Here is a 25,814-nt window from a genome sequence, read left to right on the forward strand (position 1 = left end):
GCAGGTGCCCTATGTAGGTGAGTAACAGCAGGTGCCGTATGTAGGTGAGCAGTGCAGCAGGTGCCCTATGTAGGTGAGCAGTGCAGCAGGTGCCCTATGTAGGTGAGTAACAGCAGGTGCCCTATGTAGGTGAGTAACAGCAGGTGCCGTATGTAGGTGAGCAGTGCAGCAGGTGCCCTATGTAGGTGAGCAGTGCAGCAGGTGCCCTATGTAGGTGAGCAGTGCAGCAGGTGCCCTATGTAGGTGAGCAGCGCAGCATGTGCCCTATGTAGGTGAGCAGCGCTGCAGGTGCCCTATGTAGGTGAGCAGTGCAGCAGGTGCCCTATGTAGGTGAGCATTGCAGCAGGTGCCCTATGTAGGTGAGCAGCGCAGCATGTGCCCTATGTAGGTGAGCAGCGCTGCAGGTGCCCTATGTAGGTGAGCAGTGCAGCAGGTGCCCTATGTAGGTGAGCAGTGCAGCAGGTGCCCTATGTAGGTGAGCATTGCAGCAGGTGCCCTATGTAGGTGAGTAGTGCAGCAGGTGCCCTATATGGAGTATGTAGGTGAGCAGTGCAGCAGGTGCTATGTAGTTGAGCAGTGCAGCAGGTGCCCTATGTAGGTGAGCAGTGCAGCAGGTGCCCTATGTAGGTGAGCAGTGCAGCAGGTGCCCTATGTCGGTGAGATACTTGGTACACATTGGAAACTTCTCTTCTTACCGTACATACTTCTGTAAATGTTTCTATGGTTTGAATATATTTTGGCTGTGAGTATATACTTGTAACTTCTGTGTTCCAGTAAGAGCTAGTTGTTAGTAGAAGTGATGTTATTGGTTATGTTCATTTGACGTTTCAGGCCTGGAGATTCTTCTCATCTGTTTTGACAAGCAGCTGGCGTCTGAGTGGCACAGAGTGTCCAAGTGTATCCAGATGCTGGCGTCCAAGGGGAAAGGTGGGTGGCAGGTTGGATGGAAAGTGGGTGGAAGTATGGGTGGAAGGTGGGTGGAAGGTGGGTGTAAGGTTGGATGGAAGGTGGGTGGAAGGTGGGTGGCAGGTGGGTGGAAGGTTGGATGGAAGGTGGGTGGAAGGTGGGTGGCAGGTTGGGTGGAAGGTGGGTGGCAGGTGGGTGGAAGGTGGGGTGGCAGGTGGGTGGAAGGTTGGATGGAAGGTGGGTGGAAGGTGGGTGCCAGGTGGGTGGAAGGTGGGTGGAAGGTTGGATGGAAGGTGGGTGGCAGGTGGGGTAAAAGGTGGGTGTAAGGTTGGATGGAAGGTGGGTGGCAGGTGGGTGGAAGGTTGGATGGAAGGTTGGGTGGAAGGTGGGTGGCAGGTTGGGTGGAAGGTGGGTGGCAGGTGGGTGGAAGGTGGGGTGGCAGGTGGGTGGAAGGTTGGATGGAAGGTGGGTGGAAGGTGGGTGCCAGGTGGGTGGAAGGTTGGATGGAAGGTGGGTGGCAGGTGGGGTAAAAGGTGGGTGTAAGGTTGGATGGAAGGTGGATGGAAGGTTGGGTGGAAGGTGGGTGCCAGGTGGGTGGAAGGTGGGTGGAAGGTTGGATGGAAGGTGGGTGGCAGGTGGGGTAAAAGGTGGGTGTAAGGTTGGATGGAAGGTGGGTGGCAGGTGGGTGGAAGGTTGGATGGAAGGTTGGGTGGAAGGTGGGTGGCAGGTTGGGTGGAAGGTGGGTGGAAGGTGGGTGGAAGGTGGGTGCCAGGTGGGTGGAAGGTGGGTGGAAGGTTGGATGGAAGGTGGGTGGCAGGTGGGGTAAAAGGTGGGTGTAAGGTTGGATGGAAGGTGGGTGGCAGGTGGGTGGAAGGTTGGATGGAAGGTTGGGTGGAAGGTGGGTGGCAGGTTGGGTGGAAGGTGGGTGGCAGGTGGGTGGAAGGTGGGGTGGCAGGTGGGTGGAAGGTTGGATGGAAGGTGGGTGGAAGGTGGGTGCCAGGTGGGTGGAAGGTGGGTGGAAGGTTGGATGGAAGGTGGGTGGCAGGTGGGGTAAAAGGTGGGTGTAAGGTTGGATGGAAGGTGGATGGAAGGTTGGGTGGAAGGTGGGTGGAAGGTTGGGTGGAAGGTGGGTGGCAGGTTGGGTGGAAGGTGGGTGGAAGGTTGGGTGGAAGGTGGGTGGAAGGTGGGTGGAAGTATTGGTGGCAGGTGGGGTGGAAGGTGGGTGGAAGGTTGGATGGAAGGTGGGTGGAAGGTGGATGGAAGGTGGGTGGAAGGTTTGATGGAAGGTGGATGGAAGGTTGGATGGAAGGTGGATGGAAGGTTGGATGGAAGGTGGGTGGCAGGTGGGGTGGAAGGTGGGTGGAAGGTTTGATGGAAGGTGGGTGGAAGGTTGGATGGAAGGTGGGTGGAAGGTTGGATGGAAGGTGGGTGGAGCCTCCACCAGTCTGGTTGGGCTGAAGAAGTCCTGTCTCAGGGCAGTTCTGGAGTTCAGGACAAAATAATTATTAAAGTATACATACTTTTTGCAAAATCATACTTAAGCACAAGCTTTCAAGTTTTAATAATGTGATTATTTGTGAGGTTGACACTTTGCAGATCTTTGAAATAAGTTTGATATTTTGGCATACATTACAACATTAGATTTGGCACGTGATCAGGATAAAAATTGTCAAATTTCAAAAAATAAAATTTCTTTTCATCAAAATTTTTCAAGCTGGCTTTGTTCTCCTTTGGCTTCAGTGCATTGTTTGGGTGTGCAAGGTTGCATAATGTTAGGTTTATGTGTAAATTTGGGGCTGCATCAATTTGGAATTCAGACTGTTGGTACCATTCTCATTATCTATTCTAACAAACATCACCATGATCACACATGCAGAGTGGGTGTTTTGTATGACTTACTGTAATGAGTCTTGGCTCAGGTATAGCGTTGGTTGTGTGTTGTGTTTCAGTGAGCCTGCCACTGTGGAAGTTCCTGGACTTCCTCGTCACTCACAGACCGTCCTTGTTCCTGTTGCTGCAGACCTTTGTCCAGTTCAGGGTGAGTTCCACCCACAGACCATCCTGTTGCTGACTATAATGTTTATAGCCTGTGTTGACAGATGGCACAATACATTAACCTCTGTTGACAGGACCCAATGTATATAGCCTGTGTTGACAGATGACACAATGTATATAGCCTTTATTGACAGATGACACAATGTATATATCCTGTGTTGACAGATGGCACAATGTCTATAGCCTGTGTTGACAGATGATACAATGTATATATCCAGTGTTGACAGATGACACAGTGTATATATCCCATGTTGACAGATGATACAATGTATATATCCCGTGTTGACAGATGACACAATGTATATATCCCGTGTTGACAGATGACACAATGTATATATCCCATGTTGACACATGACACAATGTATATATCCCGTGTTGACAGATGACACAATGTATATATCCCATGTTGACAGATGACACAATGTATATATCCCGTGTTGACAGACGACACAATGTATATATCCCGTGTTGACAGATGACACAATGTATATATCCAGTGTTGACACATGACACAATGTATATATCCCATGTTGACAGATGACGCAATGTTTATATCCAGTGTTGACACATGACACAATGTATATATCCCGTGTTGACAGATGATGAAGGTGAACTGTGACACGGCCCAGGAGTACTACCTCCAGCAGACCGTGAAGGACAAGCTCATGGGGTACAGCTTCACCCACCCCAAGTCTGTGGGGACCATCCTGCTGCACCTGGCCACAGACCTGAAGGCTCTCCGCGACGACCTGCCCAACAGCACTGGGGGTGAGCCACACACATAGCACACACACACACACACACACACACACAGCACACAGCACACACACACACACACACACACACACACACAGCACTGGGGGTGAGCCACACACATATCACACACACACACACACACACCATCACACACACACACACAGCACACACACTCATAACACACACACAGCACACACACACACACATAGCACACACACATAGCACACACACACACACAGCACACACACACACACACTAATCAGTACCACATATGGAATGTATTTCCCAAGGATTGTTTCACTTGAGAGAAACATGTGGATTAAGATTTACCAAACAAATATTTCAGAATTAATTTGTCACTATTGATTTCTCTTTTTTGGGATGGTTATAAAATTATTTTTTAAAACTGACATACAAAACTGTGAAAAGAGCACAGCAAACATCTAAAGATGAACAAATTTTGTCTGACAAAAGTGAATGCGTGTTACCATATACATACAAAAAAATGGGATTCCAACTTAGAATTGGTCTCCAGTAACCTATGCTGATTGTATAACTTTCATCCATACCCCTTCCGTGTGGATCGCTGCTTATATGAATCACTGGTTTGTCTGGTCATATAGCTTGAATATTGCTTTGTGCAGCCTAAACGACAAACAAACAAACATGCACTCCTTATCAAAGTATTACTGTTACATAGTGGATGTGTTAGCGACACGTCCATGAAGATCGTGATCAGATCTTCCTTAAGGGATGGTAAGCTTGAGTCATCGTACCACTAATTTTTGAACTCACCAAAACACTTGAATCAAGAGCCATATTATGCAGCAGGTTACCGATCAAGAACTGCAACTTTTGCGACAGATCACTCGGACTACTCCCACACCCACCCCGACCACCGTCCACGGACCAGCATCACCGAGATCACGGCCGAGATCCTCGGACACCCCAAACCTAACCTGGCCGGTGTTGGCAAAAGAGCCAGCAGAGGTATGTGAAAAACCTTTCTTTGTAGATGTAGCGACCCGTGAAAATTACGGGGTAGAATAGGTCTTCAGCAACCCACGCTTGCCGTAAAAGGTGACTTTGCTTGTCGTAAAAGGCGACTAACGGGATTGGGTGGTCAGGCTCCCTGACTTGGTTGATGCATGTCATCGATCCCAATTGCGTGGATCGATGCTCATGATATTAATCACTGGATTGTCTGGTCCAGACTTGATTATTAACAGACCGCTGTCACATAGCTGGAATATTGCTGAGTGCGGCGTTAAACAACAAACCAACCAACCAATAGATGTAGCCTTGACCTCTGGGGATTCTGGGACTTTGTCAGTGTAAAACTTACTCTTGAATTTTAAACTCTTGAATCAAAATCAGGGTGTGATCACTTACCTTTGCAGATATCTTCCACAAACTGACACAAACACACACACACAATTTATTTTGATATTCCCTACGTAATCTGCAGTAAAACGAATCTGCAAACCCCAAAATAGGATTTGACTTACAGAATCAAAACTAAGGTCTTTGAATGTAGTCACAAATTGAAGTTACCATCTTTGTTTTCTTCATCTTCTTCAGCATGACTTGTTGCTCATTATATAATAAATAATAATATTCCTCTTGTAAAGTGCATAGCTTCACGTGTAGTGTATGCCCGAAATAATTTTCATTCTCAGCTTCCTGGGGAGTATACAACCCAAGCTGCCATCTCATTACCATCTTTTCCACATATCAATTGCTTGATTATTTTCATTTTGTCATCATATGGAAGCAGTGTTCGATAACTGCCTGCCCGCCTGCCCGTGGCTAGTAGCTTTTCTGTTGGGCTGCATGAAATTTTCCTCCACATGCTCGCCTGTCTAACAGATAATTTTAAGACAACTTATGGATTCAGTTTTATCATCACTCCTTGTAGATTCTTAAGGAATTATCATATTCGACGCAATAAGTGCCCAGGGCGCTCTCAAAAATAGAAATAGGGGGCTCTTATTAGAATATTTTTTTGGTGGAAAAAACAGAGTTGAAAGATAAATTTCGTGGTTTATGCTGACGGCCTGAACTGTTTATATACGACAGATATATTTTTCCTGAATTTAATTGCCCATAATTAAGGGTGTATATAACACACGCGTGAGTATTATACACGAATATATAAGTCTTTTGTACATTGATCAATCAGAAGTGGGGCTAATTGGGATTGTTCACTTGCCAATATATTAGAAAATATCGCCATGGGCGCTTATTACAGCGGGGCGCTTATTACGTCGAATACGGTATTTGCAGTATTTGAACTGAACCAAGACCTGATTTGTCTCTTAGTTTTGCTATATTTCAATATTCATCATGCTTGAATGCAGACAGGTAACCTTGAAGATGGGCAGGCAACACTTATGGGTCACCTGCCCGACTGTTTTGTTGGGTTTTAAAGTTATTTCAAACACTGTATGATGGAATATTGCCGAGTGCAGTGTCAGACAACAAACAAGCTTGCTATTTGGCTGGGATATTAACATTCAGTGTTGACTTTCTGTATACAGGCACCATCTTCTCCCAGTCCAGCACCACCTCCAGCGCCCCGATGAGGCAGACCACCGTGGTATCAAGTGATGGCAACGACAGCCCCACCGTGACACGGAGGAAGTCCAGCAAGCGCATCTCCACCAAGGAGGGCACTCGTATCCTGGAGAAGTTCAACAGGAAAAACACAGTTGATGATACGTCGCCTGGTATGTCGCATGATAACCTTTCCATGGCCAAAACATATTGAAACGTTATGATTTTTCTGGGTTTGAAAACACTGTTTAAACAGCAGACTACCAATCTAGGATTTAACTTAATGAAATATGAGTTTAACGCTGCTTTTAACATTATTCCAGTTATGTCACGGCGTGTCAGCTTAATGTGGGAGGAAAGCCCGAAGTGATGCAGGTCTCAGACGTTCACCACTTCGGTGAAACCCACGAGCACTGGTATGGTGCTGTCAAACCTATAAACATAATTGGGGCGAACCGGGATTTAAACCCACAATCATAGGTTTCTGGCGTGCCCAAGGGACGCAACTCTGCACAGCGAATCGCGGCGCCTTAGACGACTGGGCCACCAATGCCCCCTGGACATTTATGAACATTTTGTCATGTTTATAATTTTAATATCTTCAAAAGTTACATATGTAGGTGAGGCAGAACTGGTTCATTGGACCACAGAGAGTTGTATCTTCAGATGTGTTGTCCGAAACATATGATGCGGGACGTCTATAATAACAAAAAAGCAAGATCATAATAAGAGATACGAATCGGCGAAAAACATGGTGAAAATTTGTAACAATTGATACCAGATTGGTTGCTGTCTCGAAAACACTCACCGGTGTCTTGAAAACCAAATTTACATTACATTTGAATACGATCTGGTTGTCCTCAATAAAATATGCCAGCTGTGCTTAGGATAAAAATCTTAATTCCTTAATTCTGGTGGCAAGTTTTCCATCTGACAAAATCAATTTTTCCAGGAATTTATGGTTCAGATTACTAAAATACCACTCTAATCATCATACTTAACTCAGAAACGATATCGGCATTGTAGGTATAAAAATGAGTTGAGTAAAAAAGACAGTCAATTTGACAAAGCATATTCGACGTAATAATCGCCCAGGGCGCTCTCAAAATTAGAAATAGGGAGCTCTCTTATTAGAATATAATTTTGGTGAGATTAAAAACAAGGTTAAAAGATCGTAAATTTTGTGGTTTATGCTGACAGCCTGAAATGATATGAAAGAAGAATCTGTGTGTATTATACACGATAGATATATTTTAGAGAATTAAATTGCCTATAATTAAGGGTGCATATAACAAACGAGTGCGTATTATACATGAATACATAAGTCTTGTGTACATTGATCAATCGGAAAGGGTGCTAACTGGGATTGTTCTCTAGCCATTGTATTAGCAAATAACACTGTAGGCGCTTATTAGAGGGGGGCGCTTATTACGTCAAATACGTAATACGCAAAGAAACACCATTTTTTTCCCAATCTCATTAAAATCAGATCTTAGTTCTCGCTGCCGCTAAGCAAAGATCTGAGGACATCCCATTACCGGGTCACGTCAGACCGACCTTTGGCAAACTCTGACCGATTAATGGTATTACTGACAAGAAGTCGACATTAGCCAATCAGAATGAAGCTTTCTCGTGCTTTATGGCACTAATTTCAAATTGGCGACTATGCTTCGAAGCATATTTTGACAAATTCTTGCTTAAAAATTTGATACCTGAACAAAAGAACATTCTCGAATGGCTAATATATGATCTAGATTGTATAGATTCAGTCGTTTAGCCCCTAACTATCGTTCGGAATACCCCGTTTTAAAGATTTCGAGGCTGCATGATGAGAAATCACATTCCGACTGTCACTTTAATGATCTGGTAAGCGACGCTGTGATTGGTCGGATGAAAGGTCGTTCTGACGTGACCCCAAATGGGATGTCCTCAGATCTTTGTTTAGCGATAGCGAGAACTAAGATCTGAGTTTAATGAGATTGTTTTTTTCCTGGTCTCATCTGGAATTGTATGTTGACTCTCCCTCAGCCAAGTCACCCAATACAACCTTCTGACAAACCCTGTTATGTGTCTTTTAGGGACTTGAGTTATCCTTGAAACTAGTGTTTATGAGTTTGCAAAGATTATTTGACATGTGCTTGTTTTCAGAGCCTCCAACGCCGACCTCACCTCGGCTCCAGCGCCAAGCGACCATCTGTCTGAGAGGGCACCTGTCTAAGCAGACGAGTCTTGATGACCCTGCCAGAGTGGTGTTTGAGAATGAAGAAGTGGACACTGCCAATGGAGCAGGTAGGTTCTCAAAGTATTTCATTGTTGCGATGGTTTTCTTTTTCAGTCTTGTTTTGAATAATTTGATCAGTGGAAATGACTCCTCCTAGGGCAAAAGGAATTGTTTCCGAATTCACGTTGTATGACATGTCACTCACTGCTTTCAACTGATTATCTGGTTCTCTGTTTCAGCCGGTGGTCGTCTGGCCGACCCGGACCTCGTGGCTGCACTGGCAGGGCTGGAGTCCGACCCAGGAACTCATCGCCTACAAAGACAAGATGCCAAGAGCAGAAAGACCTTCAAAATCAAGCGTACCAAAACCAAGACCTCGACCAATATCCGGCGGTTCATGTCTGCGAGACGTGGCCGGTATGAAGTGAGCGACCATGAGGGAAGTAGTGAAGACTCGCCGATTCGGACACCAGGGAGAATGTCTGACACAGCGGTCGTGTTCCATGACCGATCGTCCTTCACGCTCCGCCGCCCGGGGGTCGCAGTGGCCCGCTCTGTCGAAACCATTCCTGAATCTGTGGAAGTGAAGGTACACCCTAAAGCTGCACGTGTCTAGTGTACTAATGAACATAAGAGTTCCAAGTATTCGGTTGTGTTGTTAACGTTGATGTAATGTACTCATTTTCTTGGTTTTTTTATCATTTAGCAGCCTAATGCTTAAATATTCATCTCTATTTTTGCTCCATGACGGTTATTTTTTACCAGTGTATCATGTCGCCAAACCATGTGTTGGAGATTTGAACATGAGAGACTTGAAGTAGATTAAGATTTTCAGCGTTATTGATGGTTTATTTGGCAAAGCTTCTGTCCAAGACTTGGATCAGGACAAGACGTAGTCTCTCTTGCAGACCCAGAGCTTATCTTTAATAAATTCCTCCGGTTTGATAAAAAGTAGAATATGATAAAATGACAAAAGACATTTTGTATTTTATGAATGGAGACAAGCGAAAAAACCCAAGTGATACAATACAATACGCTGTATCTCCAGAAAGTTCATTCTTGCCAAAACTGACTTGATGTGCTAAGTGGCAGCGTAAATTTTATGACACATTTTTCTCACTTCAAGTTGAGTTTGCCTCCAAATAAAACCTACTGACGAAGAGAACATGAGGATATTTTGTTAAATGTCTTGAACACAATCTATGGTTTAATGTCTCAGTATTATTCTTTGGGGTATTGAAGTGCTTCAGTGATTATGTAGAATCAAAGGATAGGATGGACTGAAGGTGCATGAGAGTTGTCTTCCTTTTGCTGCCAGGATCAGCTGGTCATGAGTTCAATCTCAGAGTTCTGTGATTATGATCCTTGGTTTGTTGGCAACATGCCAGTACTCCTGGTTTCACACGTAAACGTCTACGATCAACATCACTTCGGGCTCTCCACCTTATTGAAACTGACACACTGTGACGTAACTAAATACTGTTCAAATGGCGTTAAGCACATCTAGCTCACTATATATTGTTCGTAGCAGTAAGATATAATGATGTAGCTTAGCGCCAAAGTAAGAGATCGATACTTAGTATCTAGATCTTCACACTTACTGGTGATCGTGTGACGTATACATGTAGTTCGAAATTGGTCAGGAATATTATTAATCCATTGTAGTTTTTGTCTAAACAGATTAATCATTCATCTTGTCCTTTTTCTCCAATTTTGCTCTTTTGAGATTGATTTATCCCTTTTTTACTACGATTTTCTCATATTTTGATCTCACCAAGTCACTGCTGAAATGGGGAACCTGCTAGCATTGTTCCTCTGCTGTAGTGTTGTGGTGATCTGTGATCTGTGATCTGTATGTTCCTAGGCTGGGTTTGTAATACTGATATAGGCTTAAGGTGGAAGCAAGTTTTAAATGATAAGTTGTGAACTTACAAACTGATTTAGAAGGACTAATATTTGATGTTAAACATTTAAACGTAGCTTGGCCTGAAGTTTCAAAGAAATGATAGACTTTGTACGCTTGAAAGGTAAAATTAAGTGCCTATCCATTCATACTGTGAGATTTATCTTTAGGGGTTTATAGTGAGGGTTGTTGTAAGTCACTGAGGCTAAACACACACATTTGATGTTTGTGTTTACGTGTACAGGTGATTTTCGTAATACCTATTAAATCACTACTTATGTCTGAATGTTCACAAATAGATCGTCTTAAGGCCATGATAAGTTAACTGATTTTTTTCGAAATATTTAAAATAATTATGAGATTATTTTTAATGTATAATTTTATTTATTATTACTTACAAGGCGTTCAAGGCATCTGTGTACATTGGTGACAGATGTGATTCACATCAGTGTTCCCTTACGGTAATTACCAATATTTTACCGGTAAAATTAGGCTCGGATCAGTAATTTTTGTGAATTTCAGCCCCTGTGGTCCGGCAAATAAGGTATCTTGGAAATCTTTGTTGTTGAACAAAACATTGTTGATATTAAAAAAAATTATATTTTCGAACTAAGTCAACTTGGCTGTTATCATCAGGGTTTCCCCTTGTCTTTTTTTAGCGCAAGGACATAATAGGTTAAGAAGTGAAAGTGAAATATTCAGAGAAAAAATTGAAAATTGTGATTGAACTTTGTGTGAATGAATGTAGATATAAATAATTAAGTTACTTCAGAAATAATGTCACTGAATTTGTCAGACATGAAACTACACTGTATTGATATTGATGTAGAAAGAATTAAAACCAGAAATTTCATATGATTTTTATGTTTTCAAAGTTGGGCCTGACAAAAGTTGGTGGGACTGGTTATTTGTGGGGTTGCTGGTCATGGGGACTGGGGCTGGCAGTTGGAAAAGCCATCGGGAACACTGCACATGTAACATGGATGCCTTGTGAACTTTGGTATATTTCATGAAGTAAGGGAGAGAACCATGTAGCGACTTCCATGGTGTGGAGGTACTTGCTGTGAGGAGGGTGTTTGCTTGTGTAAGTGGAAGTGATAAAATAAAAATCAATTGATTAATTTATAATGACCTAAAGTTGAAATGTTAGACTTGTTGGAGGGTTTAGTTAATTTGCTATTGTAGCGTCTCGGTCAGAATCCAAGGAGTCACTCGTCTTGGTTGACTATGAAGCTGATATTTACTTGAAGTCTTATTTGGAGAACTGCTGAAAGTCTATGCCTCTGATACTATCCTGCCAAGGGTTCAAACTGTTGTCATCAACAATATATCATGTCCGCCCAATCGTTTTAGCCGAGTGACTGTATGATATAACAAACTGTTTTTGATTGGTTTGGAATGCAAGATTGAACCAATCAGTGTTTCCCTTGCTGAATACTCTTCACTTATCAAAGTGAGTGATGCATGGATAATTGTTGTGACAAGTCTGTGTCAAGTCTTATTGTCGGTTACATCTGAAACAGGCCTTTGACGTCTGGATAGTGCTATTGGGGGTATATTGTTCACATTGAATAAAGGAGAGTTATCCAAGGACGGTTTGTGACCATGGGACTCCAAATCAGTTACCCATCATCAGATCATAACATGCACGAGAAGGATCAGCTTGTCATGTTTTCAAGTTGTAGGTTTGCTATTAGAGTTCAAATTGCAATGAAACAATTGTATTTTTATAACAGTAAATCTACACTGAGTGTCGAAGTAAATATAATAAGTGTTCACATTTTCTTCTAGACAGTTGGGCAGGTAGAGAGAAATTTTACCTTTCCCTACAGAAATGTTACTAGTCACAGGATAGTGGGCAAGCAGATATTTCCGACACCGTTTAGTGTTTCACAAAAATGAGCACCTGTTACTGCAGTCTGCTAATATTTGACACAGAAAGGTGACGCAATGCAAATAGAGCCAAGAATCAACCTTGGACATGTTGGTATCTCGATATACTGATGCATAAGAAAAACTGACACAATATTGCAACATCACAAATGATGGTACACGTCAGTGATTGAGGTTGGTAAGGTGTAAAATTGGACATATTGTGTTTGTAATCATGGTAAAAAGTTCAGTTTGTGTGCATTTGATATGTTTGCATCAGAAAATACAAGAAAGCTTAGGCCAATGTTTGACGATGCTAATGTGATTTGAAACCTTCCCTGATGCATCTTCCGAGGCAAGAGAGTTAATAGTCAGTTAACTCACTTGCCTCGGGAAGATGTCCCTGATGGGGAATTGGGGAACTAATTTTAAACCTTCCCTGATGGGGAATTGGGGAATTGATTTGAATCCTTCCAGGGGAATATTTTTTTAACCTATCGAGTGAGTAATTAATATTTTGTGAATTGAGCAAGTCCAGTGTATTTTGATCCATAACTTCTCAAACAGGTCCATTGTTTGAACCCGTGGTTAATCAGTCTTTCAGCAGATATATACAGTGGAAGACACTTCTATGTAAAATAGTTGGTGAAAGTAACAGTAATTTAGTAATAATTTAGTGAAATGACAATTGTACAAGTTGATTATTATTTCCTGTGTGTACTACTCATGGTTTAAATCTTAGAGGAGGTGTAGATATGAACTCAGTTTTCTGGAGGTGAACTTCTGTATTGTTGTTTGGCACACATTTGTGGACAAGTCTTACTGCTTCATTGGGTCATAGACTTATAATTACTGTTCAACCAAGCCCTGTCTCTTTAAGTGAGTGAGTGAGTGAGTATGGTTTTACGCCGCTTTTAGCAATATTCCAGCAATATCACGGCGGGGGACACCAGAAATGGGCTTCACACATTGTACCCATGTCGGGAATCGAACCCGGGTCTTCGGCGTAACGAGCGAACGCTTTTACCACTGGACTACTCGACCGCCCCTGTCTCTTTAAGAGAAGATTTTGTATTGCAATTTGATACCTCTCTCTGTCAGGATCTGACAAGGTCTCCAACAGATATGAACAGACAGTGCTGAATGGAGAATAATAAAAGCCATGCTATGTTCCAGAAGATCCGGGGTAGAACAGGCCTCAGCAACCCATGCTTGCATAAAAGGCGACTGTGCTTGTAGTAAGAGGCGACTAACGCTGACTTGGTTGATACATGTCATCGTATCCCTAGTGCGTATATTGATGCTCATGATATTAATCACTGGATTGTCTGGTCCAGACTCGACTATTTACAGACCGCTGTCATATAGCTGGAATATTGCTGAGTGCGGCGTTATACAACAAACCAAACCAACCAAATCTGGATATTTTATTGTCGTCATCATTTCTGACAACAAAGTATCTACGTCCAAAATGGTGCTGGGGCTTTTGTGATTTGTGTTGAGGCCAGAGTTGTTAAAGAAAGGAAGATGTTTCGTATTAGAATGTTGATGTCAGATTAGCTCCAGAACCCAGAAACCTGTGTATGGTCAGTGTCCCCTCAGGGCTCACTTCATAAGACCTTCTACAGAGGTTGTCAGAAATGATGGGGGGAGCCATCAAATGGGAGTGAAGGATCTGATTCAATGAGATTGAACAATCTGCAATGTTGTTTCAAGGTTTGTTTCAAATGGAATGTGAAGCCTGTGTGTAACTGATGGATGAAGGAGTAAGGTTGTGTGCCTGCATCGATAAAGAAGTTGACATCCATTAAGCTTGGTTGTTGTTCCCTGCTTCTAGTGGCATAGTGCCTTCAGCATCTAGATACCAAGGTCCATGGGGTGTTTGTAGACGCTCTGCCTTCGTGGAAATGTGATAAACATTATAGTTGGGTATTTGTTTTTTAGAAGAAGTGTAACCACTATGACAGCAGTGGCACTGCTTTCAAATAATCAACTGTGATAACTCAGACCAAAAATTTGTAATTTTTCAATATATATATATATATGCCCTAAATATATTAGTTTGTAATAACTGAAATATTAGTATGATAGTATTGAGTATCAGAGGTTGATGAATATGTATTCATAAGCATGTGATATTGTCTGCTACATTTGCTCACATATAGGTTGTGATTAATGATGGCCTTGTATTTTACTTTGAAATTTGCCTGATATTTCAATTTAGTCATTTTGTATGTCTCTCTTGTCAAAACTAAAGATTGTTCCTTTACATTATACACTTCAAATCTTCCAAGTTAATTCCATAATATTTTAATGATACAGCATTTTTTGCTCCTTATTCAATGGTTATTTATTGTTTATTTATTATATTATCAGGCCAGAGGCTGTTGTGATTGGTAAACAATTTTACAATACTGTTGATGAATGTCTTGACCCTTATTAACTCTTTAAACGTGTGTTAACGTATATATGTTTATTTAACAGATCTAGTCAGATGTGTGTCGTATATTGTCCTGTGAGAATGGTGTTGGCATAATTTATGTATTAGTATATGACTTCAAGATGGGGTCCATCCACAGTTGGTTGTTAATTAAACAAATAGCTAAGCCCTTTTTTTCAATTGGTTTATGGGTCCTCCAACCCAAAATACTAAAAATTGGAACATATCATCAGTTTTAAACATATTTTTATCACTGCCTACTCTGGAAAACTTTTGTACTAGAATAAAAATAATGTATTTCAAGAATCTTGGAGGGTGGTTCTGAGATGACTTTGCCATCAAACTTGCTACTTACAGTGTTCACAGTAAGGGGTGGTTACTCTAGCTACATCTGGGTACTTGTCATATCAGAATGTGTTTTTTTCTCCGAGCAAACTGAATTTATTTTGGAAAAATCCATAAACCAACTGAAAAAAGGCCTAAAGCATCTTGTTGATGATTGTCAATACTTCATGGACTTGTATAAGCACTCTTACATCCACCCATGAATACACAGGTCAGTGTGAGGGTGATGTGGGTCGGTATTTAGTCAGCTAATGAAATAACAGAATCAAATAAGCCCTACTCTGTGCATGAACAGTGCACTAACCATTGCCCCATAATGAGACCATGTGCCACAATATAAATTGTCAATGCAAGAGCATAACCAGTCCAGATTATCCACCAAAACATTCCATGTGGGGTAAAGGGCATGATAGCTGTGAAAACTAAACCTGAACCTCTGAAATTTAGTGGTGACACTAGGTGTTCGTGAAAGGGTATGGCACATGTTCACACAATGTCAAGAGATAACAGAGCTGTTGGTACAATGTTAACCTGAGCGCTCATTGGTCTGAATACTTCCTGGTTTCCCTCTTGCTAGAACCAGGCCCTCTCCTCATTGGTGACTCGTGCAAATGGCCGAATGTATTATCAGGTGATGGATGTATTCAAGCATGAAGTATTGACAGTGCTTGTTGATGAATCAAGTTGTTATGGAAACAGTTTATTTATCCGTTAGTCAGGAGTCCTTGACACCTGGCTCGGGTTTGTGTTTTTTTTGTATATAGCTTCCTATTGGAATCCATTGGAACAGTTTTGGCTTAAGGTCAAGAACAAAATGATTACTTGTTTGTCAGAATCACTGCTGCTTTGTTCCCCCATGAAAATAATAATAATCATCATCATTTGGTTGAGGTAGTGATGTAAATATCAATGACCATATAGTGCACAGAATTATCTCCAGTGCAAGAAAATATGCCTCAACTAACATGACCAAGATCATAACAGACTAAACAACCAAGTGCATGAACCTTCAAAATTTATCCAATATTTATGCACAAGAACATGACTTCTTATATCCCATCTGAGGACAATAGGTGCACAACAAATGACTTCTTATATTCCATCTGAGACATTAAGTGCACAACAAATGACTTCTTATATCCCATCTAAGACTATAAGTGCACAACAAATGACTTCTTATATCCCATCTTAGACTATAAGTGCACAACAAATGACTTCTTATATCCCATCCAAGACTATAAGTGCACATCAAATGACTTCTGAGACAACCAGGGAAAACAAAAATTATGTTTTTATGAGGAATTTGAAATTTAGAAAAAAATGCATCTCCAGCTCTTCGAACAAGCAGTTTCTGACGAACGATTGATGTATTTGTTGTGGCTTGAATTTAAAATAATTTTGGATGGAACAGATATCCAGAAGGACCCCATCTTATTCATGTAGAAAAAATGTTAATGAAATTGCACCATGTGAATATTGAAAGCCTTAATTATGTCTGTTGTAATCATCATCATCATCATTTGATTAATTAAATGAAGTTTAGCATAACGGTTTTGCAGGTGGAAAGTTACCAGCTGAAAACAGGCCATTCTGAGATGGGTGCTGAGCTGTTTTCTGTCCCTTTAAATATATTCTACACAAAGGAAGTTAAAGACAACCCAGATTTATATGGGAAAATATAGGGTGTTCTTTAACTTCTTTGAGTAGTATATTTGTTCGGGATTATTCTACAACATAAGCATATGCTTGTTGTAGGAGCTGATTAAAGTAGGGATTGGGTGGTCAGACTCTGTGATTTGTTGACTGCATGTCGTCATGCTGCGATGAAGTTGGTCAGTTTATGTTGCCACAAACATAATCTGCCCAAGTATATTATCAGGGTGCTGGTTGATAGAAGTTTAGAAAATCTCACAATGTAAAGCTCATTATGCGGTTGGTCTCAGGTGCTGAATTTGTCTTCATGTCTTCTACACAGTGTTACAGTGCAAGAACTCTTGACATTACAGTGAAACATGATGTTCTTGAAATTTGTAATAACATAAATTACTATTCCTTTCAAATAAAAATTGATTCCTTTGTCAAGACTGTTATTAAGTTTCAGATTATCAGATTTTGAACTGATGAATTCTTGAATTGTCTGCCAAGTGGCTGACTGCAGGGTATTTCAGTAGGAATGAAGCACATTCACAACACAGAATCTCAGAGAGCAGTTCCAAAGTTGAATGTTGGTAAAAAATCTTAATTCTTAAGTTTGAAGTTTGGGGGTTAACTGGTCGGCAAGTTCTCCCTCTGACATAATTAACTCGATCAGGATGTTTACTGTTCAGTTAAATAAATGACAGATCATTTCGTCTAATTTATCTAGAAAATGAACAGCATCACTATCCTTGGTAAAAGAAGATAAAACACCAGAACAGTCATGCCAGTTCCAAAACGTGTGTTGGTGTTGGTGCTCCACATCTTCTCTTGTGCAATGGTTTTATTAACTTGTATATAGAGTGGTATGATCATTAATACTTTCTTTACTGTGTTTTTCTTTCTGAAAATCACCTGTCACAAGACAAGGTTTACAGTATATTATTCGTGGCATGAAATGTGGTCAGTTGTTGAAGAATGTGCAAATATGTTCATGTTATTGAAGACTTTACGGTTTTGTTACTCAGAATATACCACAATATACCTTTGCTGTACCATTTTGCAACTTCAGTCACTATTCCAAAGCCCAAAGTCTGGTAAAATTTTGTTAGGTTGAGCACACTTGGCATAATAATCCATATGCTCAAAAATAAAGAAAATGCCAAAGACAATTTCGTACTTAAAGACTCAGAGGTGTTTTGCACAGACTGGTGTAACAAATAGCTATACAAGCTCTATTTGTCAACGGAAACGTCTGCTAGTTATGTCTCTGGGGTGTCATGTGATAATTTAGGTCAGGAAGCCTCCTCTAGGTCAGATGACTACCTCTCACCTGGAAGATCTCAATAAGCTTAGACACTTGGAGCACAGGACACCAATCACCCGTTCTTCATGTGCTCCCTTCTACTTTGTTTGTGATTATGGTGTCTACAATGCTAAAGTACTCACGGAAATAAAAAAACCCTGTTTTTTCGGTCTCAGATTTTAAATAAATGCAGTTATTATACAAAATATATAAATATTCAAACAACTCAATTAGTACTAATTGGGCCTTGGCACAAATACAGCGTAGCAAAGGTTTTTATGTCTTTTTACACGTAAAAGTGTGTAAAAATATGAACAAAACAGACTATTGTGAAACTGAGCATAACCAGGTGTTAGTAGATCAAGGTGAATGTCCATGACCTATGACACCTTGATGACAGGTGAAAACAGGTGCTTGAAACCCACGTGCATGTGATTTGTCAGTGGTTAGTGATTTGTGAGTGGCATTGTGGGATAGTGAATCATCGTCAAAATATCAGAACCTAAAAGTAACATATTCCCTTCTCAAACAACAACTTACATGTCATTATTGTTATGTACATAAACATAGCTGTTATTTTTATTGTTGTTTTGATAACTTTTTTCCAGGCTAATTTGCATAATGCCTATAGCCTGTTTCTGCCATGTCAATTTGGACTTAGTTTTATTTTTGAATGTTGAAAGTGCATACAAATTACCTCCTGTAAAGTACATTTTGTATTAAGCACTGAGATAAAACTAGCAAATCCAGACTAGTACTTTTCCAGTTGTTTTGTTATTTCGTATTTACATCTACGTAATGCTTTGTGTCGATTATTAAATCCAGCAAAACAGGTTTTTTTCATTTCCATGAGTACTTTAGGACTCGTCACTGTGTGGCTGAAATAATGCTAGTGCGACGGTAAATTTTAATTCACTCACCTTTGCTAGGACAATATCCCCAAAATTGAAAGAATGTAAGCTTGTTTGATTGCCACAGTGCTGCTCATTGTTTGTGAGACACAGGTAGGGTGAGACACAGGTAGGTTAAGACAATGGCACCATGCACAGGTGTACAGTTATGATGCTGGACTGAGGATGGGCAATCACTGTGTTAGGCTGCTTGTACATTGTATTAGTCCAGATTAATTCAGGTTTTATAGGGCTAGCCAACTGACACACCATGCCAAAGTTTAACATGGATACCCCTCTCAGACACAGTATACTGACTCCGAGCCGACCAGTCCTTGTTTTAGCCCCTTAATGGTGAGTGCCAGGCAGGGTAACACACCATGCCAAAGTTTAACATGAATACCCAACTCAGACACAGTATACTGACTCCGAGCCGACCAGTCCTTGTTTTAGCCCCTTAATGCCGAGTGCCAGACAGGGTAACAACAAGTACCATATTTTAACGTCTTGTGGTAAGACACAGCCGGGGATCGAAACACCAACCTTCCACTCTCTGGGCAGATGCTGTATCCATTACACCATAGAGACAGTCAGTTTTAGAAGGAAGAAATCCAGTTCCTTTTTCCTTTCATATTGACCCTTAGATAGCACGTTGTGAAATAGTTAACACGTCTACTTTTCCTAGACTATTACTAGATTCAATCCCTGCTTTATAAAGGACGAAAAGTATACAAGTGGTGATGTGTGTTATACATGTTTACAGAAAAATACTTCTTTTAATTAGATCAGGCACATTGTTTCCTTGTTCATTGATTGAGCCTGCACTATTAACCAGACCTAATGTTTGAAACCAAAAAGAAATATTTTCCATACTGTGTTTAAACAAGGGTATATTTATCTTGCAAATGATTTTGTTTTGTTTTTCTTGTTTCAAGAGGTTTTGTAAGGAAATGAGCCTCAATGAACCTTCATGATGGACCCAGATTTTTCTGTTCTAAATTTTACATCTTGCATCTTGGCATGTTCTCTAAGAAAGACAAGAACAACAATTGGCCTTGCTGAATAGCCCTTCTTATACAAAGAAATCATTGCAGTACACATGTATGAGGGCTGGGACGGGTAACTCGGGTACTCGGGTACTTGGGTTGGTACTGAGTAGGACCCGGGTACCCACAGGACTACCCTGACCCGTGGTTAGTCCCGTGATTAAATTGTTTAATGGCATAAATTATCTAGAACTCTATGGTTACACTGTAAGTGAAAAATGTTCACATTTCTTTCCGACTATGCACACATTCCTTCTGACTTAATTCACTTTTATATGTTTGCATAAGGATAAAACTTCAGTCAACTTCGGTGTATGCATGACCAGATAATTTTATACCTGTATCTAAATACATTTTGACAGGAGTATGGTCAAACATTTCCCAATCGGACATTTTGTACCTCTCTCTTGAGACCTACAGTGTGTATCCGGGTAGGGTCGGGTAATAGGGGGTTAGGTACCCGGGTGATTAATTTGGACTCATCCCAGCCCTAACATGTACGTATCACTTCCATGTAAGATGACTGATTTTCAAGATGGCAGTCATGCTCTATCATATTGAGTGCACCTTTATTTAAAACTGCCAGTGTTAACCTGCTAGGCTGACACTGAATTCATTTTCCATGTAACATTTAACCAGTTTTTAATTTTGACTGGTTCACGTTGATTCATGAAGCCTACATTAGCTGGAATTTGCAATCACATGACAGTCATGTGACACTTTGTGGATTGTTTTGGAAAAGGTAGGTTTCATATTGATGTGGTGGCTTCTGGGTGCAGGGAGATTGATACTATCTTGATATGCACTTCCCTTCTCAATACACTATAAACTTTCCTTTTATGATATCAGAAGAATAAAAACAGTTAATTCCATATATGTATTGAGAAGGAAATTGCATGATATATGTTGATGCTGATATTATATGACATTTGGTGGTGGGTTAGCAAAGAGGTTGAAATCCCATTTTCAAATTTTGAAAACTGCCGTTTTTCGCTAGCTTGGCCAGTAAGCAATGCTTCGCACATGATATAGTAAACATGCATGTTCCAATGTCTTTGCACTGTTTCTGCTAACCTTTGTTACCCACCCAGTTCTATCTATCTTTATTTGCTGTTGATGTAGAGCTTTGTGATAAGTGCTGGTGTTGGGACATAACACTGATAGTCTTGTACTGACACTCCCAGTTATATTGTTGTAGACTAAAACACTACCCTGTAGTACACCTTACAGATGACCAGTTAATTTATTATTTTCCCAATATCGTTATCCATTATTTTTTCTTTCATTCTGTTAAATATCAAATTATATGAATACCTTTACGTAATTTGAGTATTTGTTTTTTTTGAGTTGGAGAAATGAAATAGCAAAAATCGTTACTGTTGAACAGAACGTTAATAGTTTGTATTTAATTCAAATGTACAGAGGTCTGTTCATATGCTAATTTAGTTTTACCTTTACATTTATTGAAATCTTATCTATTTTTCCTTTAGTGAAAATGCTTACCCAACCTTTTCATTTTTTGTTATCACATGATAGTATTCACCACCGCTCAAACTATCCTGTCACCACAACCCCACACCACACAACACCACACCACACCACACCACACCACACCACACCACACCACCAACAGCAACCAATCCCAAAACCACGCAGATTGACACCTCACTATTACCACAACACACAACCCAACACCACAACCCTAATCCACGCAACCCCAAAACCACACATCCCAGACACAACCCCACACCACACAACCAACACCAACCAATCCCAAAACCACGCAGATTGACACCTTGCTATTACCACAACACACAACCAAACACCACAACCCTAATCCACATAACCCCAAAACCACACATCCCAGACACAACCCCACAACACACAACCAACACCAACCAATCGCTAAAACCATGCAGATTGACACCTCACTATTACTACAACACACAACCCAACACCACAACCCTAATCCACACAACCCCAAAACCACACATCCCAGACACAACCCCACACCACACAACCAACACCAACCAATCCCAAAACCACGCAGATTGACACCTCACTATTACCACAACCCGCAACACACAACCCCAACACCCCAAACCCAAAACCTCGCAGAATGGCACCACACTACCCCGACACCACACTATTACCACAACACACAACCCAACACCACAACCCTAATCCACACAACCTCAAAACCACACATCCCACACACAACCCCACACCACACTACCCCGACACCACACTATTACCACAACACACAACCCAACACCACAACCCCAATCCACACAACCCCAAAACCACACATACCACACCACACTATCTTGACACTAGAACCCCTCAGCCCACACCCCACTCCATACAACTAACTATTCCTCACAAACTTTCACCACACTATCACAACACCACAACCCCACAGCACACCCAACAAACCTCACTCCACACAACCCTGACTCCTCACAACCTTTCACCACACTATCACGAAACCACAACCCCACAAACCTCACTCCACACAACCTTGACTTCTCAGAACCTTTCACCACACTATCACAACACCAGAACCCCACAGCACACGCAACAAACCCCACTCCACACAACCCTGACTTCTCACAACCTTTCACCACACTATCACGAAACCACAACCCCACAAACCTCACTCCACACAACCTTGACTTCTCAGAACCTTTCACCACACTATCACAACACCAGAACCCCACAGCACACCCAACAAACCCCATTCCACACAACCCTGACTTCTCACAACCTTTCACCACACTATCACGAAACCACAACCCCACAAACCTCACTCCACACAACCCTGACTTCTCAGAACCTTTCACCACACTATCACAACACCAGAACCCCACACCACACCCAACAAACCCCACTCCACACAACCCTGACTTCTCAGAACCTTTCACCACAATATCACAACACAAGAACCCCACAGCACACCCAACAAACCCCACTCCACACAACCCTGACTTCTCAGAACCTTTCACCACACTATCACAACACCAGAACCCCACACCACACCCAACAAACCCCACTCCACACAACCCTGACTTCTCACAAACTTTCACCACACTATCACGAAACCACAACCCCACAGCACACCCCACAAACCTCACTCCACACAACCCTGACTTCTCACAACTCTCACCACACTATCACGAAACCACAACCCCACAAACCTCACTCCACACAACCCTGACTTCTCAGAACCTTTCACCACACTATCACAACATCAGAACCCCACACCACACCCAACAAACCCCACTCCACACAACCCTGACTCCTCACAAACTTTCACCACACTATCACGAAACCACAACCCCACAGCACATCCCACAAACCTCACTCCACACAACCCTGACTTCTCACAACTCTCACCACACTATCACGAAACCACAACCCCACAAACCTCACTCCACACAACCCTGACTTCTCAGAACCTTTCACCACACTATCACAACACCAGAACCCCACACCACACCCAAAAAACCCCACTCCACACAACCCTGACATCTCACAACCTTTCACAACACTATCACGGAACCACAAGCCACAGCACACAAACTTACCTCAGCACCACCAAGCCTACACAAGAGGATGTCCCGTGTTAGCTACCCACAAACCACCACCAGCGTATCATTCAGCTCCGCCTCATGTTCTACATGCCGCTACAGCTATCTTCTGTCTGTTCTTTTCTGTAGACAAGTCGTCCCCGTTTTGTGCCACGGTCAAAGTCCCATGACGACCCTTCTCTCGATCCTCGCCCTCCCACTGGACGTATATATCGGCAGGGTGCTCGCATTGTGCGTTCCCGCTCGCCTTCTCTTAGCCCTGCCTCCAGCCCACAACCCACACGCAGACCACCTCCTCCGCTCGACGCCGCATCACCACAGGCATATGTTGTCACTCGATGCGACTCCTCCGACTCTCTGAGTGCTAACGAGAGCTCCGCCCTGCTCCGAGATGACGACAAGAGCAAGTCGATGAGCTCATTGTACTATGCTGACGAGGATGTTCCAACCAAGACTCGTGTGGTGTAATGTGAATATGTCTGATGTGTATTGCTACTGTTAACATCCTAGTTGCAGTGTTGTGATGTCACGTAGACATGTGCTTCATTTTCTCACATTCCTACTCTGTCTAGTCCAAGTCAAAGGAGTACATACCAATAGACATACCGGTAGTACTCACATCAAGTCATGTTGTCCTTAATTTGTTTTCAAAATATGTTTTACATGAATATGTATTACCTAATGATATCAGAAGGAGGTGTCTTCTTGAGAATTTGAAATGCCCTGAAAGTAACTGTGCTTTGCAAAGTTTTTGTTAAATGTTTAATAGATATTGCGTTATAAACAATCATATGACATCAATGTGAAAAAGTATTTGTTTTTTAAATATGTTAAATTTTTTGTCGTGTTCAGAAAGTATTATAGATGAATCTTTTCATTCTTACAGAGATGCACGTCACTTATACAATAAATTGTCTTGAAAGTTTTCTAAGTTTTATAACTATTTGAAAATATATATAAATGTTGATGATAAAGAAAGAATATTGTACAAATAAACAATATCTCCTGTATTTTCATGTAGTGCAAGTTCTTCAATGCAAAGACATTTCAGAAAAAAACATTTGCTAATATTTCGTGCTTCCTTCAATTTGTAGCCTGAAACTTATCCCACGCTTGGCTTCCATTATAGCATTCAATGTGATAGCAGTGATCCTATTTCACACAAGGGCATATTGTGGTATTGTTAATCTATTGACTCTACACATGGACATATTGCTGTGGTATTGTTAATCTATTGACTCTACACATGGACATATTGCTGTGGTATTGTTAATCTATTAACTCTACACATGGACATATTGCTGTGGTATTGTTAATCTATTGACTCTACACATGGACATATTGCTGTGGTATTGTTAATCTATTAACTCTACACATGGACATATTGCTGTGGTATTGTTAATCTATTGACTCTACACATGGACATATTGCTGTGGTATTGTTAATCTATTGACTCTACACATGGACATATTGCTGTGGTATTGTTAATCTATTGACTCTACACATGGACATATTGCTGTGGTATTGTTAATCTATTGACTCTACACATGGACATATTGCTGTGGTATTGTTAATCTATTGACTCTACACATGGACATATTGCTGTGGTATTGTTAATCTATTGACTCTACACATGGACATATTGCTGTGGTATTGTTAATCTATTGACTCTACACATGGACATATTGCTGTGGTATTGTTAATCTATTGACTCTACACATGGACATATTGCTGTGGTATTGTTAATCTATTGACTCTACACATGGACATATTGCTGTGGTATTGCTAATATTTACACATAATGTTTTTCAGAGACTTGTGAACAACTTGTCTATGTATCTTATTTATCTGTTTATTTATGTAATATTTGCATGTGAGGCTTTGGAAGGTGATATCGTGAAACGTGCATGATTTTGTGAAACAATTATGGTGTATTATATTACTGTATGCTTGCTTTATGCTTTGAATGCTTTTTGCAAAGGTTTTATCAGTTGATATATGTTTCTCAGAGGAAATGGGGGGCACGGGTGGCCCAGTCGTCTAAGGCGCCGCGATTCGCTGTGCAGAGTTGCGTCCCTTGGGAACGCCAGAAACCTATGATTGTGGGTTCGAATCCCGGTTCGCCCCGATTATGTTTCTAGGTTTGTCAGCACCATACCCGTGCTCGTGGGTTTCACCGAAGTGGTAAACGTCTGAGACCTGCATCAGTTCGGGCTTTCCTCCCACATTAAGCTGACACGCCGTGATATAACTGGAATACTGTTAAAAGCGGCGTTAAACCCAACTCACTCAC

The 25,814-nt window shown here is 41.4% G+C and overlaps 1 protein-coding gene across 1 annotated transcript in view; it reads left to right on the forward strand.

Annotated features, from left to right (window-relative positions):
* LOC124151954 (protein unc-80 homolog) overlaps nucleotides 1-25,343 on the forward strand; it is a 113,441-nt gene extending 88,098 nt beyond the window's left edge. Inside the window, exons 51-58 of the mRNA XM_048389824.1 lie at nucleotides 832-927; nucleotides 2,856-2,944; nucleotides 3,561-3,729; nucleotides 4,546-4,707; nucleotides 6,258-6,446; nucleotides 8,422-8,562; nucleotides 8,734-9,083; nucleotides 23,651-25,343. Of these exons, the coding sequence (XP_048245781.1) occupies nucleotides 832-927; nucleotides 2,856-2,944; nucleotides 3,561-3,729; nucleotides 4,546-4,707; nucleotides 6,258-6,446; nucleotides 8,422-8,562; nucleotides 8,734-9,083; nucleotides 23,651-23,989 (1,535 nt within the window). The 3' untranslated portion in view covers nucleotides 23,990-25,343. The remainder of the gene's footprint in view (nucleotides 1-831; nucleotides 928-2,855; nucleotides 2,945-3,560; nucleotides 3,730-4,545; nucleotides 4,708-6,257; nucleotides 6,447-8,421; nucleotides 8,563-8,733; nucleotides 9,084-23,650) is intronic.
* Nucleotides 25,344-25,814: the final 471 nt, after the last annotated feature.

The sequence above is a fragment of the Haliotis rufescens genome, unplaced genomic scaffold (assembly GCF_023055435.1).
Source record: "Haliotis rufescens isolate VD_foot unplaced genomic scaffold, xgHalRufe1.0.p SCAF_8, whole genome shotgun sequence".
Classification (NCBI taxonomy): domain Eukaryota; kingdom Metazoa; phylum Mollusca; class Gastropoda; order Lepetellida; family Haliotidae; genus Haliotis; species Haliotis rufescens.